The sequence below is a fragment of the Mobula hypostoma genome, chromosome 2, assembly GCF_963921235.1.
Source record: "Mobula hypostoma chromosome 2, sMobHyp1.1, whole genome shotgun sequence".
NCBI lineage: Eukaryota > Metazoa > Chordata > Chondrichthyes > Myliobatiformes > Myliobatidae > Mobula > Mobula hypostoma.
The window spans coordinates 211,319,118-211,335,212 of record NC_086098.1 but is presented as its reverse complement, the minus strand read 5'-3'; the positions used below and the strand labels follow the sequence as shown (position 1 = coordinate 211,335,212).

The 16,095-nt window shown below is 40.9% G+C and overlaps 1 protein-coding gene across 2 annotated transcripts in view; it reads left to right on the top strand.

The window, feature by feature from the left end:
• Window positions 1-16,095, top strand: part of sall4 (spalt-like transcription factor 4) — a 51,306-nt gene that overhangs the window by 23,822 nt on the left and 11,389 nt on the right. For both annotated transcript variants that reach the window (XM_063041482.1, XM_063041483.1), the window contains exon 2: window positions 3,282-5,897. In XM_063041482.1, coding sequence (XP_062897552.1) covers window positions 3,282-5,897 — 2,616 coding nt within the window. The remainder of the gene's footprint in view (window positions 1-3,281; window positions 5,898-16,095) is intronic.

Here is a 16,095-nt window from a genome sequence, read left to right as displayed (position 1 = left end):
GCAAGGATGTGCAACCAGCCAGAAAAGGAGCAGTTCGGATACCATGCTGTGTTTTCAAGCTGACAGGAGTGATTGAGATGAGGTGGGGTGGGCCACAGAGGGAATTGTAAATGAGAGTGAAGATCTTAAGCTAAAAAAAACTGCTAGGGGAACTCAGCAGGTTTCTTAGTTTTTATTTTGCCTCAGATTCTAGCGTCTGTGTTTTCTTGCCTCCAGTGAAGGTGATTTTAAAGTTGTGGCGTGAATGGACCAGGTGGGAGGGTAGACCAGTGAATATATGAGGTATTGATAAAATGGCACTTAGTGGAAGTTAGGATATAGATGACAAAAAGATTTGCATGAATTGAAGTTTATATGGTGTAAAAAAAAGATTGGACTAATTGTACATCATTGTTAGGTAACATCTAAGCTGCTAAGAACGGTCAGTGCGTACATCTTTCTTTCTTCAAAGCATTGGTTGTCTTAATTTTGTAATCAGGAATATGACTTGCATTTTCTTTATTTTGGGGTCTGATGTTGTTGCAGGATTATAATACTTATTATTTAATTTGCTTTCAAGAATGCCCAACATTTTTTTTGTTGCACCTTACTGGTTTTCATTAACTATGGAAGTTTGAGGACTGCAATGTGTTGGAGCTCCCTCTAGAGTTAAAATAACTAACGAAAAATGTGTGCGTTCAAGATTCTTTACAAGAAGCCTCTTGAATTGTATAAAAACGAGGTCTTCATCGTCCTGTTTTTTTCTGTTGCTTAATTTTTGTGTTTATTTATTCACCTGTCATTGCTGCCAAGCGCACATATCCATTTTAACCTGGGTCTCATTAAACTGTTCCTGTCAACTAATTTATTTCCATTCCTTCACTTTCAACCTTTGTGGTCTTTTGTTCATGTGATTTGACCAAGGATTTAATTCTGACAATAGATCAAACTTCAGTGTAACATAGTAAACTAATTTTAAAACTGCATATTGCACATTTACCAGTAAAAGAATGTTTGTTCTACAATTAGCTAAACCTTGTTAAGGTAATATGGTTACACAACTTTTAAAATTAAAGGCGCTACTTGTGTGTTTGGAGGGGGGAAAGAAGGTGAGAAGAGAGCACAAAGCTATGGGCATTTTGATTATCCTGTTTCTAATCTTAAATACACAGATGTTTAGTGATTATTTAGCATGGTGATTTAGTGTTGCTGACAATCCCTTCAGGCATTTCCTAATGGACTTAACTGGCAGTAATTAAACTGATTTGTTTGTGGTTTAATTTTAGTTTCTTCCATTTAAAGGCATGTTGTCGTCTTTATGATGAAATTCCAGGCCATGGTTAAATGCTGTAAACGAAGTAATAATCTGTTTTAAGAGAAAACATTCCACAAGTTTAGTTTTTAAAAGATGCATTTTTACTTCATAGGATTTTGTACTTCAATGCAGATTGAGTCTATTTAGCTCTAATATATGTGCCACATCATATCTACACATCTAGGTACATGCAACAGAATTGTGAGAATCCTGGGAGTTTGTAAGATCTTTTGTCCTGGGATCTTTCCTCATTGGGATTGAACTTCTGTTGACACAATCTTGATGTCTCAGATAAAATAGAGAGATTGTGTGTAATGTTGAACAGTTGAGAGCATTTAAAGGGAGGGGGTGGAAAGAACTGAATTGCATCTGGTCATACTGGAAACTGTCCGGTTAAAAACAGATTCTGAAGTTATTTGAAATTCTAAATTTGCAGTTAGAATTCAGAAGAAAATGCAATTTGTAAGTATGACTAATGGCATGGCTTGTTAAACATAATAAGTAGTATCCAATTGGCTTTGATACTATCCACTTGAGTAATTGAACTCTTAAGTCAGGATTTGTACAATACGGAAGGATTCTTTCTTTACAGTATCAAAATTGGAAATAAATCCTGAGAAATGGCTTTTGAACTTATTTTAGAAGTTGGTTTCTGCCTAAATCTGGTCATCTGATTAAATGAAGTTTTAATTGTTTTTAGCTTGCCTGCATTTGTTAACCATCATTGATCTGATATGAGAAGAATAGTAAGGAAATTGAAGGAAGAACGCCACTTGCAGCAGGTTTAAAGAAAACATGTTTGGACATTGGAGGAGATCAATCAATAACAGGTCCCATTGTGTGTAATGAAATATTAAGCTACGTGAAGTTTGCAGAACCGCTCCAAAGATTTCACTGTGATTGTAAATGAATAGAATTGACTTGACTGATCACAGAAATAATATATATTTTTTTAAGAACACTGATTAAATCTATGTTCCCTCATGGCAGTAAGCACACCTGGTATGTGTGATTTAGCTGGGCAGTAGGTGACTGGTATTTGTAGATAGGAGACTTTAGTCTTTTTGGGAATCCTGCTCTTGGTATCTGTGAGTGGCTTATCATACATAGTACTGGAAGCCAGATCACTAATTTTATCACTTCCAAAATGAAACAGACTAAATTAAATGATAGCTCATTATGGTTTGCGCTTGCATTTTAATTGTATATTTTCCATCAAATTGCACCTACTTTCAAAGTATGTATACATTATACAACCTTGAGATTCGTCTCCTAACAGACAGCCATAAAACTGTGTGTGTGTGTGTCTCTCTTTTTTAAAAAAAAGACCATTGAATACCCAGTGTGCAGAGGCAAAAAAAAACATCATTGCATACAATAACTGCAAGCAGATAGCATTCTGAACTGAAGTCTGCAAAGAGCATCTCATAGTTCAGTGCAGACCTGAGTTGTGGAACAGCAATCTGAACCAGTTTGTCCCTCGCCTTGATGCCCCGACACCCTGACACCCTGGCCTTCTCAATCTGGCCTAGCACCTAAATCGATGTCCAAACATCCGGTACAACCTTTCTGATACGCTGTGGGGCCAGGACTCCGCTGCCTCAATTCAGCCCTATGCTTAAATCTCTGTCCAAACGCATCGGGTTCAATGGTCCTGATCCACTCTGGTGTCTGGACCCTGCTGCCCTGATTCAGCCTGTAATCAACCTTTCTGATTTGGCCCTGTATTTGAGCCTCTGGGCAAACATTGCGTTCAGTCGATTTAAGCAATTGAGAGAAGCTGCGCTTTCTTAATTGATATTCTCTATTTTTGTCAAAGTTGGCAAAAATAATGTGTTAAATCTAATAATTCTGTTAACTGGAGGGCTCATTTCATTACCAGGGTGGTGAGGGGAAATGCTCTAAAGGATGCTTTGCGAAGTCTGTTTAGAAGAATGATGGGTGTTTGTTGATACTAAGCAGTTACTGTTCTGTTATTGCTTTGCAGGTTCTCAAGTATGTCAAAACGACGGAGTTGGGGAAACAAGCGCAAAGAAATGCAGGACTGAAGAAACCAACATCTGTAAGAAATGTTGTGCTGAGTTCTTTGATCTTTCCAAGTTCCTTGAGCACAGGAAAAATTGCACTAAAAACCCACCAGTTTTGATTATGAATGAAGGCGAGAAGGAAATGCCTCCTAAGGACTGCCCAGAGTCTTGTCCAGATAACTTTCCGAATGGCCAAATGAACAATCAATCTAAAAATAACGATAGCCCCGAAGAAAGAATGCGTGAAGAGAGTGAAACTGCTGAAATGAATGTTGATAATGTAGAATCTCAAAAACCATGTGCCTGTAATGCTGCTACAAGTTTACATCCAGCCTCTGATGTTAGCTATGTTTCCCAGTCTAAGATACCAAACACTAATGTCACATTGGAGACTATTCACAACACTAAAGTTGCAGTGACTCAGCACGTTCCAGACGATGCTTCTGCCAACAACTCAAATGCAACTGCAAGCGTCAATGTCATTCCAATCTTGCTTGAGCAGTTGGTCTGCCTGCAGCAGCAACAGCTTCAACAGATACAGTTAACTGAGCAAATCCGCATCCAGGTGGCAACGATGGCACCTCATTCTCTTCATCCATCTATTGTTGCAGCTGCAGACCCCCTTAAAGCACTGGGGGCACACCTTTCACAGCAGCTTTCGGCTGCTGCTGCTTTAATTGGGCAGAAAGTGGGTAGCCAAAGCTACTCGATAGAAGGTTTTAAGCCAGTACAGGTACCTCATTCTTCTGTTGGTTCAACTCATTTTAACAAAAGCTTGCACCATTCCTCTGAGCCGGCGTCTCTCCAGACAACGAGCACCCTAACTTCACTGACTTCCAAACCTGATTCCATCTTGTGCTCTGAAAATCCAGCCAGGCTGAAGCATGGCAACCTTACCAGCTCGGTTGCAAGATTTCCAAATCCCTTGCTACCTCGGTCCCCAAATACAGCAACTATTCACAGCCCACTGATTGGACTATCTGCAGCTTCAGCAGCACGAAATCAGAAAGGCAAGCCTCCGAACGTCACCGTATTTGAAACAAAGTCTAATTCGGAAGAGTCCTTTTTCAAACACAAGTGCAAGTTCTGTGGCAAAGTGTTTGGAAATGACAGTGCCCTGCAGATTCATATCCGTTCTCACACAGGTGAGCGACCTTACAAATGCAATATCTGCGGCAATCGTTTTACAACTAAAGGCAATCTGAAGGTTCATTTCCAGCGACACAAGGAGAAGTACCCGCATATCCGAATGAATCCATATCCTGTTCCAGAACATTTGGACAATGTTCCAACCAGCAGTGGAATTCCATATGGTATGTCTATACCTGTTGATAATTCTGCGAATTGGGCAGACACCAAACCTGTCTTGCAAACTTTGCCCAATTCCATTGGATTGAATCTGTCGACTGCTTTTGAGGACACTTCAGATAAAGCACCAGCAAGTGATTTTCTGCAAAGGCGATCTCCAGCAGTAAGTGAAACCGCATCTTTGTCATCGAATATCAGCAGCTATGAGTCAAATGCTGAAGCTAAGTCTACAAATGAGAATGGCAATCCACCTACTTCCATAATGTCTGAAACCTCAAAGCCCAAGCAACCTTTTGGTAATGTACTTGATAATAGCCAAACTTCTGAGACATCCAAGCTTCAGCAGTTAGTGGAAAATATAGACAAAACATCAGCTGACCCAAATGAATGTGCTGTGTGCCATCGTATACTAAGTTGTCAGAGTTCACTGAAAATGCATTATCGTACCCACACTGGTGAAAGGCCTTTCAAATGTAAAGTTTGCGGCAGAGCTTTTTCCACAAAAGGCAACCTCAAGACTCACTATGGAGTTCATAGGGCAAAACCTCCTTTGCGGGTACAGCACTCGTGCCCGATTTGCCACAAGCGGTTCACTAATGCTGTTGTTCTTCAGCAGCACATTAGAATGCACATGGGAGGTCAAATCCCAAACACCCCTCTTCCTGAAGGCTATTATGATGGTTCTGATCCAGAGCCAGCTTTAGCAGATGAAAATGCTGAACTTGACAGCAGTTTTACGGATGAAAATATGGATGAATCTGAGTTGGATGGGGAGAAAAGCGCAAAGGTGCCAGCAAGTGAGTATTCGAAACCAGTTTTGCCTTACAGTGACTTACCGGCCAACTCTCCTCTGCTGGTTTTCTCCAATATAGCTGCTTTGGAAAGTCAGATGAAAATGATTAACTCTAACTCTAATGTAAGCTTGCAGCGGCAGAGCAGTTTAAAATCCAGTGAGAATGGCTCTCCTGAAAGTGAAGGAATGGCTAATGATTCTCTTTCGGCAGTAGGAGATCAAGAACACCAGAATAATCAGAGCCCAGGTGCTGCGGAATCTGCATTGTTTCAAGCTTCGTCTCCTGCTAACAGCTTTAATGGCAGCCACGTGTCCAAGTCGCCAGGATTCCCTAATGAAAATGTAGCAACAAAAACTGAGCCTGTTGAGACACCTGAACTGACAAATGATGCTGCGTTAGACTTAACATCTGCCAATATTCATCGGAAGGTTAAGGAAGAAGTCACTAATGTTCCGTTTACTAATGGGGATTGCAGTAAGTATGGAAAGAATATATGTAGTTTAAACTTTGCTATTTAATTTTGGTATGGTCTCCAGTCTATTCTTTGTGACTCTGCTCCATTAACATTGTAGCTTATAATTGGGTGCTCATTTCAATAGGCCTTGGTAATTGTAAACAGGAACCTTTTGTACAAAAATAAAACTTGTGTAAGTGAATCTCAGCACTTTTAAAGTATGCTGAGATCTGACGAGATAAGTGAAGTGGTTTCGTGGTGTAAGACAAGCGATGGCTGGTCTCCCACCCTTCTGTCAAATAAAGAGGAAGAAGAAAACTATTGTTCTATTTCCTCTTGTAACTGTCTGTTTCTTGGGCAGTGATTGTTGTCCAGTAACTAATCCTGGCCTATTTCTGTATTATTGCTGAGGAGGAAACTGATTTTAGTTCCCTTTTGACCGCCAATTTCAAGAAGCTTTGGAGCAGTCTTAAAACTGTCTTTATCACTGGTCAAGCTGAGATCAGTGGTTTTGAGACCAGAGATTGAACCTGAGAACTTTTCAAAATAAAGTGTCTATTAACAGCATTTCATCAGAGAGATGGGGTGGGGGCACGTCAATGCATTCTGAACTGCAAGGAAACTGAAGGTATTGAGTATCAGGGTAGTGCTATATTGTAGAACAAGATTTGTAACAAATGCCAGATATTTTCAGTGAATGAAGGATTGTTGCAAATAATCTTATGATTATAGACATAAAATATATTATAAGCAACGTTTCTCATATACAAATGCTGGAGGAACTCAGCAGGTCAGGCAGCACCTATGGAGAAGTGTAAACAGTCAACGTTATGGGCTGAGACCCTTTTTCAGGACTGGAAAGGAAGTGGAGATGTCCAAAATAAAAATGGAGAAGTTGAAGATAAAATGTATCATGTCACTTATGCAATTGGCTACGATTGATGGAAATTATCCAATCATCTCTGCCTTGTTTGGGAAAAGTGCTGGCACTTTTTCCTAATAGAATAACAATTAATTTTCTAATAAGCTCTTCTCAGGCTTCCAGTGGGGTACAGGTATCAATTATACAGGTTATAATCAATACGTACCCATGTTGGAAGCCTGTGAAGAATTTATTTGTCATGTATGCTGGGAAAGCACTAGGTCCTTTTTCCAATTAATTTTCTGTTCAAATATTAACAACTTTGAATGTTAATTTGAACTTCATGTTTTAAGTATCCCCAGCAAGTTTAATGTCTACAAAAAAAAACTGGATTGCTCCTCTGACCTAAAACTGGTTTAACCTATTTAACTGGTGTGTCCTACAGATTATCACCCTATTCCTTTCTTTGATAAAGGGACACAATAGTGTTTGGTTTTAGTAGTACGTGTTCATGGTGATTACATTCAACTGCAATAGTGCAGTAAGAATGTATTTATTATTTGAATAGCACAACAAAAGTTTAAATTGGGGGATATAAAATGCATTGATGGCCTGAAAGATGCAATGATAAGCAATTGAACAGTATCGCACACAAAAAATGCTGCTGAACGCAGCCGGCCAGGCAGCATCTATTGGAAGAGGTACAGTCGACGTTTCGGGTCGAGCCTTTTCGTCAGGATTAACTGAAGGAAGAAATAGTAAGAGATTTGAAAGTGGGAGGGGGAGATCCAAAATGACAGGAGAAGACAGGAGGGGGAGGGATGGAGCTAACAGCTGGAAAGTTGATTGGCAAAAGGGATACGAGGCTGGAGAAGGGAGAGTATCATGGGATGGAAGGCCTAGGGAGAAAAAAAGGGGGAGGGGGTGCCCAGAGGATGGGCAAGGAGTTATAGTGAGAGGGACAGAGGGAGAAAAAAGAGAGAGGAAAAAAAGGGGGAAAAAATAAAAATAATAATAAATAAGGGATGGGTACGAAGGGGAGGTGGGGCGATAACAGAAGGTAGACAAGTCAGTGTTCATGTCATCAGGTTGGAGGCTACCTACCCATACGGAATATATGGTGTTGTTCCTCCAACCTGAGTGTGGCTTCATCTTGACAGTAGAGGGGGCTGTGGATAGACATATCAGAATGGGAATGGGACGTGGAATTAAAATGTGTGGCCACTGGGAGATCCTGCTTTCTCTGGCGGACAGAGTGTAGGTGTTCAGCGAAACGGTCTCTCAGCATGCGTCCGGTCTTGCCAATATGTAGAAGGCCACATCGGGAGCACCGGACGCAGTATATCACCCCAGCCGACTCACTGGTGAAGTGTCGCCTCACCTGGAAGGACTGTCTGGGGTCCTGAATGGTGGTGAGGGAGGAAGTGTAAGGGCATGTGTAGTAGTTCCGCTTACAAGGATAAGTGCCTGGAGGGAGATTGGTGGGAAGGGATGGGGAGACGAATGGACAAGGGAGTCGCAGGGTGAGGGCAGGGTGAAAGTTGGAGGCAAAGTTAATGAAGTCAACGAGCTCAGCATGCGTGCAGGAAGCAGCACCAATGCAGTCCCTCAAGTTTACCTGGTCCATTTCCAACATCTCCCTCTCTTGATCTTTGTCATAAGCTGTCTCAAGATGTCCACCTTAAGCCTACGGACTCTCACAGCTACCTGGACTATTCCTCTTCCCACCCTGTCTCTTGCAAAAATGCCATCCCCTTCTCGCAATTCCTCCGTCTCCGCCGCATCTGCTCTCAGGATGAGGCTTTTTATTCCAGGACGAAGGAGGTGTCTTCCTTTTTTTTAAAGAACGAGGCTTCCCTTCCTTCTCATATCATTTCTCCGCCCCCCCCCCCATCCCTTCCCACTGATCTCCCTCTTGGCACTTATCCTTGTAAGTGGAACAACTACACATGCCCTTACACTTCTTCCCTCACCACCATTCAGGGCCCCAAACAGTCCTTCCAGGTGAGGCGACACTTCACTTGTGAGTCGTCTGGTCTGATATACTTTGTCCGGTGCTCCCGTTGTGGCCTATATATTGGCGAGAGCCGACGCAGGCTGGGAGACCATTTCGCTGAACACCTACGCGCCGTCCGCCAGAGGAAGCAGGATCTCCCAGTGGCCACACATTTTAATTCCACGTCCCATTCCCATTTTGATATGTCTATCCACGGCCTCCTCTACTGTCAAGATGAAGCCACACTCAGGTTGGTGGAACAACACCTTATATTCTGTCTGGGTAGCCTCTAACCTGATGGCATAAACATTGACTTCTCTAACTTCCGTTAATGCCCCACCTCCCCTTCGTACCCCATCCCTTATTTATTTATTATTATTATTTTAATTTTTCCCCTCTTTTTTTTTCTCCCTCTGTCCCTCTCACTATAACTCCTTGCCCATCCAATGGGCTCCTCTCCCTCTTTCTTTCTCCCTAGGCCTCCTGTCCCATGATCCTCTCCCTTCTCCAGCCTCGTATCCCTTTTGCCAAACAACTTTCCAGCTCTTAGCTCTATCCCTCCCCCTCCTGTCTTCTCCTCTATCCCTCCCCCTCCTGTCTTCTCCTATCATTTTGGATCTCCCCTCCCCCTCCCACTTTGAAATCTCTTACTATCTCGGGATCAATAAAGTATGTCTATGTCTATCTCTTCTTTCAGTTAGTCCTGACGAAGGGTCTCATCCCAAAACGTCAACTGTACCTCTTCCCATAGATGCTGCCTGGCCTGCTGCATTCACCAGCATTTTTTGTGTGTGTTGCTTGAATTTCCAGCATCTGCAGATTTCCTCGTGTTTGCATTTTTAAATTGAACAGTAAACATGTTTGTACAGCCACTGGCTTAAAAAAAATGCAAGCGTTTTTCAAGTCATTTTTTTTTTTGTTCCCCTTGAGACAATTGGACAATTGGTTTGTCATCCCTCTTCCGTATATATTGTGGTTTCGGCTGAAGAACATTTCTTCTGGCTATTTGACGATGTAAATTGGTTTGCTTTTTGGGAAAAAAAAAGCCTTTGGAAAATTGTTGCTTGATTTTGCAGATTTCAAAAGATGATTTTGGTGTCCTCAATATTTATTTTACAAAACATCATGCCCTGCTTGATCATTGCTCTTGATTTAGATTCATCAATGTATCCAGTTAGTTCTGTACATTTGGATATCTTTTCCCTTGTAATAGCATTTAATAGCTATGTAAATGAATGGCCTTGGATAGTTGCAGCATTTGGCCATCAACTCATTACCGGGCCATTATCACATTGCTTAGCCCCTTCTCCTTAGGCTACGTCCACACTAGACTGGATAAATCCGTAACCAAAGCCTTTTCTCTTCGTTTTGACCCTCTGTCCACACTGAAACGCCGTTTTCCTCCCCCAGAAACAGAGCTTTTCTGAGACGCTCTCTAGAGTTTTAAAATCTGAAAATGCCGGTTTTGCATTGTAGTGTGTACGGGGTAACCGGAGGTTTCAAAAAAACTGTCGTCCCTTTCATCGTTGAAGAGACTATGGCTGTAGGAAATGTTTCCAGGGTGACCCCTCTGTGGGAGTGGAGAAGATGTTGGTGGGGCCACCCGAGGGTCTGTGTGTCCGTATGTGTAGCTATTGTAGTGGCTGTGAGGCTGGTATTGTGGCGGTGAAGAGTACTGGGTGGAAGCCATCGTATTCCTCATCATTGCAAATCCCTCTGCAACAGAGTTGGTCAGGTTTTCAATGTTTGTCGTCAGCCAGATCATACTGTCCGTGAACTCCCTGTCGGTTGCCTCCATATGCTCCAGTATTTGTTTTTTTAGTTTTAAGTCCTCCTGCGCGAGAGCCAACAGCTGTCCGTTGTTTGGCAGTTTCCTTTTAAGTTTCTCTAGTCTGTAACTGGATAAACGTGCACCAAGTATACCGTTTCCTCTTGGCTTGTTTTCTGTAGATGTGTCCTGCGCATGCCCAGTAGGAGATTCACCCAAATACCCATTTTAATGTGGACGGAGGTATTTTCAAAACTGCCTGGTGCAGACGCCTATCGTTTTTATGCGAAACCGGTGTTTTCAAAATTATACGGTCTAGTGTGGATGTAGCCTTAATTTAGCATTTATTTCCTTCACAGTAGATTTCTCTTTCTCCCTCTTGAATATCAGTATTTCAGCTGCAAGTAGTGCATTGTAGTATCAAATCTCGGGCTACTTTTAAAACATTCATCAAATCACTATTAATTATCTTTCGCTATATAATCTGTAATTTCTCATCAACCCTTCCCCCAGTGGAAATAATTTGCCAGTACCCACCTTTGTTCAGAAACTTGATCATTTTACATACTTGTATTGAATCTCCCTTCAGACATCTCTATAGAAAATAGTCCTAGCTTTCCCAATTTCTCCGTGTAACTGTAATTCCTCAATCCCTGGATCCATTCTTTTTGCATCTTTTCTGGGATTCTCCAGTGTCATCTTATACTTCTTTAATGAGGTGACCAGAAATGAATGGAAAACTCCACTTGAAGCCAGACCAGTGTTTCATAAAGGTTTAGCATAATAGCTTGACTTTTATATTCTATACCTCTATAGATAAAATGCAAATTGTGTAAGCCTTATCATTTTCTCAACCTGTGACACTGCATCCAATTATATGTGAACTCTCATACTTGTATTCTCCCTCTCACACCTCTTTTAAAATTTTATATTGTCAAAATGCAGCATCTCTCCGTTTTCCACATTAAATACCATCTGCTCTGCATCTGCCACTCCACTAGGTTCTTTTATCCTGCTGCAATTATTTCTTAGTTTCCAGCTATTAAGTTTTGTGTCATCCAGGCATTTTAGAAATTGTGGTTTCCATTTATGTAGGTCAATAGGAAAAAAAAATGGTCCTGGTATTGAGGACCACCCTCAAGATGGGGTGGGGTGGGGGGGGGGGAACAATTGTTAACCACTGCTTAAACTTTGCTGATAAATGTTGACAACAATGAATGATCAGTAGTAATTTATTTGCATTCCAATATTGTAAGCTCTGTTCTGTTTTGTATCTTGGAGAATGATGCGTTCAGTTGATTGTGTATCTATAACTAAACCCTTCAGCTTTTCTTGAACTGGTTCTTGGAATCTAAAATTCATAGAATTGTACACCATAGAAATGGAGCTGGCAACTTGGTGTTCTCTTTAGTTCATTCTGCCGTGGAAAATACATTCTGCCCTGTTAAATTCCTCGTTGGATCATCTTTCAACAGGACATAATTCTTTTACCCCAAGTGTTTTCATAACTAAAGGTTGATAACTTTTCCACAAACTCCTTCCTGGTCTTGACCCTGTTCTTTTAAAATAAAATTCACAAAATGGAAACAACAATTTAAGTGTAACTAAATGAATAATTTGTACAAATTTAGCACTACACAGATATTTGACATATAAAATAGTGTTTTGGAGTCCCATGTTCATGAAAGGTACAAACTAAATGTTTTCACTATTATCATTTCTGATTTTGAACTCGAAGGATTTTTTTTGTCAAACATCTGATCTTCAAGTATGCAGTCATTCATGTGTTGTTCTAACTCCTTTGTTTGGGGTGTGTGACTTCAGTTTGTGAACCTTGCTTTTCACTCTAGCAAATAGAGTGTTGCTTTCTGCCCATTGGAATACAATGCACCAAAATATAATGCTGCATTAAAGCTTTATTGGGAATTTTACTTAATGAAGTATTTTCCAGAAAAACCCCACTTCTCATTTGCGTATAACTGTATGTAAACTCTGAGCAATATAATCTCTACCTAATATGATCCCTCTCAAGTTCTATCATCTATTTGATTTGCATCATCCTGAAGACATAGGTAATCTTCCATCATGAGGGATGCAGCTCAATAGACAGGGTCTTGTATTTATCACCATTGACTTTCCATTTTTTAGGCAATCTCTAAGCATACTCCTGACTTACTGAAACAAAATAACTACGTTCCCCAGTTTCAGAGTGTTGCAAATGAGTTTAAACATGTATTTATTGTTTTATTTGAATGAAGAGCACCGGCTGATTTGTGCATGTCAATGTAAGAACATTAGAAGCAGGAGTGGGATCATGCTTGACCTGCCATCATTTTTCCACTGCACAGCCCCTGTGGATGGAGAATTCCAAAGATCAGTACACTCTGGATAAAGTAATTTTCTTCCCATCTTTGTCCTGAGTGACCAGTTACTTATTTTGAAGCTGTCACTTCTGGTAGAGATAGAGAAACATCATCTCTACATTTTTCCCTGTCCAGTTCAGGAAAAAGGTTGCATGTTTTGAGACTTTCCTTTCATTCTTCTAAGCGATCAAAAATGTATGCTTAATCTACTTGTAAGACAAAGCCATCAGTCCAGGAATGAACCTGATGAACCTTTTGCTACACTTTTATAGTGCAAGCAAGTGAGGAGAGCAGATGTGTACTCTAGAAGTGGCGTTGTCAGACAGTAAGATGACACTACTCTTGCACACATGGTATGCAGGATGCATTCCCAGGTTGAGGATGCCAATAGCATTCACTTAAGAGTTGTGTATGGAGAGATGCGTTATTGGCAACAAGGCTAGAAGGGGCCTAATAATGCAAAGGGTTATATAACAGGTCAGCAATCTAAGCTGTGTATTCAGATCCTATTGTAATAAATGACCATTTGCTGTGTTAGTTGCTTGCTGTACCAGCGGCCTATTTTTCAGTGATTCATGTATAAATACACCAAGTTTCCTTCTGAATACCACCATCTTTCATGTAATGTCCTGTCTGTCATATCCTTATGTATTTGTTTAGCCTGTGTGTACCCTTGACCTCTCTGCACAGCTATCATAATTCACTGCCTCTTAGCCAGTTATCGGTAAAACTTGGATATATTTGATTATGTCATCCATATTATCACAATTAATTCAATTTGCGGGTATATTGACCAACTCTTCAAATTGGTTGAAGAATAAAATATCAAGCTAGATATCAAAACCTACATTCTTATTCAAAAGTTGCATGGAATCTTCTACCTTCTTGCAGAGTCGGAAGTGGAAGCCACTGCTGTCTTGCCCAAGTGATTCTGACTAGCAGGATAGCACTTGTGCTTAAATATTTAAGTCTTTGGAGTGCAGATTTTACACATGACTTAGCAATGCCGCAAGCCAAAATTTACTAAACGCCTTTTTGAAATTTGTGGGTTAAACTTTCTCCTTTAACTAGGACATTTTTACAGTTTCCTCATGTAACTCAAATTCAGGATGATACCTGTTGTGCAGTTGGTCCACTAGGGGTGGGTTTACAATTGTGCTCTCATAGTGTATATTTTAGACCGTAAGATATAGGAGCAGAATTACATCGTTTGGCCTACTGAGTCTACTCTATCACTTCATCGTGGCTGGCCCATTTCCCTTTCAGCTCCAACCTCCTGCCTTCTCCTTTTAACCCTTCATGCCCTGACTAATGAAGAATCTATCACCCTCTGCTTTAAATATGCCCAATGACTTGGCCTCCACAACTGCGTGTGAAAATGAATTCCACAGGTTCACCATTCGCTGGGTAAAGAAATTCTTCTTAATCTCCATTCTAAATGGACATCCCTCTGGTTTTAGACTCCCTGCCATAGGAGCTAGCCTCTCTATATCCACTGTATTGGGGCCTTTCACCATTCAATAGGTTTCGATGAGGTTCCCTACCTACCCCCCATTCTTCTGAATTCCAGTGAATACAGGCCAAAAGCCATCAAATGCTCCTTGTATAATAAGCCTGTCAATCCCAGAATCATTTTTGTGAACCTCTTTTGAACTCTCTCCAATGTCAGTACATCTTTTCCAAGATAAGGGGCCCAAACCTGATCACAATACTCCAAGTGAGGCCCCATCAGTGCCTTATAAAGCCTCAACATTACATCCTTACTTTTAAATTCTAGTCCTCTTGAAGTGAATGCTAACATCGCATTTGCCTTTCTCACCACTGACTCAACCTTTAGGGAATCCTCCATGAGTACTCCCAAGTCCTTTTCCACTCAGATTTTTGATTTTTTTTTTTCTCTCTCCATTTAGAAAATGGTCTACCATTTTTTTTATTTCTACCGAAGAGCATGACCATACAATTCTGGACACTGTATTCCATCTGTCACTTCTTTGCCCATTCTCGTAATCTGTCTTAAGTCCTTCTGTAGCCTGTCTGCTTCCTCAACACAACCTGCCTCTCCACCTATCTTCATATCATCAGCAAATTTGGCCACAAAGCCATCAATTTCATCATCCAAATGATTGACATATAATGAGAAAATAAGTGGTCCCCAACACAGAACCCTGTGGAAAACACGAGTCACTGGCAGCCAACCAGAAACCAAATCAGCCAATCTTCTGTCCATGCTGGTATCTTTCCTGTAATACCATGGTTATTAACTTGTTAATCAGCCTCGTGTGTGGCAACTTGTCAAAGGCCTTCTGAAAATCCAAGTACACAACATCAACTGATTTCTCCTTTGACTATCCTGCTTGCTATTTCTTCAAAGAATTCCAAAAGATTTGTCAGGCAAGATTTTCCCTTGAGGACACCATACTGACTAAGGCCTATTTTATCATGTGCCTCCAAGTACCCTGAGACATTCTTAATAATCAGCTCCAACATCTTCCCAACCATTGAGGTCAGATTAACTGGCCTATAGTTTCCTTTCTTCTGCCTCTCTCCATTCCAGTCCTCTGAAACCATGACAAAATATGTTGATTCTTGAAAGATTATTTCTAATGCATCCACAACCACCTCCGCTACCTCTTTCAGAACACTGGGGTGTAGACCATCTAGTTCAGGTAATTTATCTATTTTCAGACCTTTCAGTTCCCAAGTACCTACTCCTTAGTGATGGCAACTTCACTTGCTTCTGCTCCTGACACACTCGAATGTCCAGCATCCTGCTAGTGTCTTCCTCAGGGAAGACTGATGCAAAGTACTTAGTTCATCCACCATTTCCTTGTCCCCCATTACTACTTCTTGAGCATATTTTCCAGTGGACCGATATCTACTCACCTCTTCTACTCTTCATATACCTGAAGAAACTTTGGGTATCCTCTTTAATGTTATTGGCTAGTTTGCCTTTGTATTCCACCTTTTCCTTCATTAAGATTTTTTTAGTTGCCTTTGGTTTTTAAAAGCTTCCCAATCCTCTAACTTCCCACTAATTTTTGCTCTATTATATGCCCTCTCTTTGGTTTTTATGTTGGCTTTGACTTTGACTTCCCTTGTCAGCCATGGTTGCATTCTGCTTTTAGAATACTACTACTTTGGGATGCATCTATCCTGCACCTTTTCAATTGCTCCCAGAAACTTCAGCCATTGCTATTCTGCCGCCATCTCTGCTAGTGTCCCCTTGCAA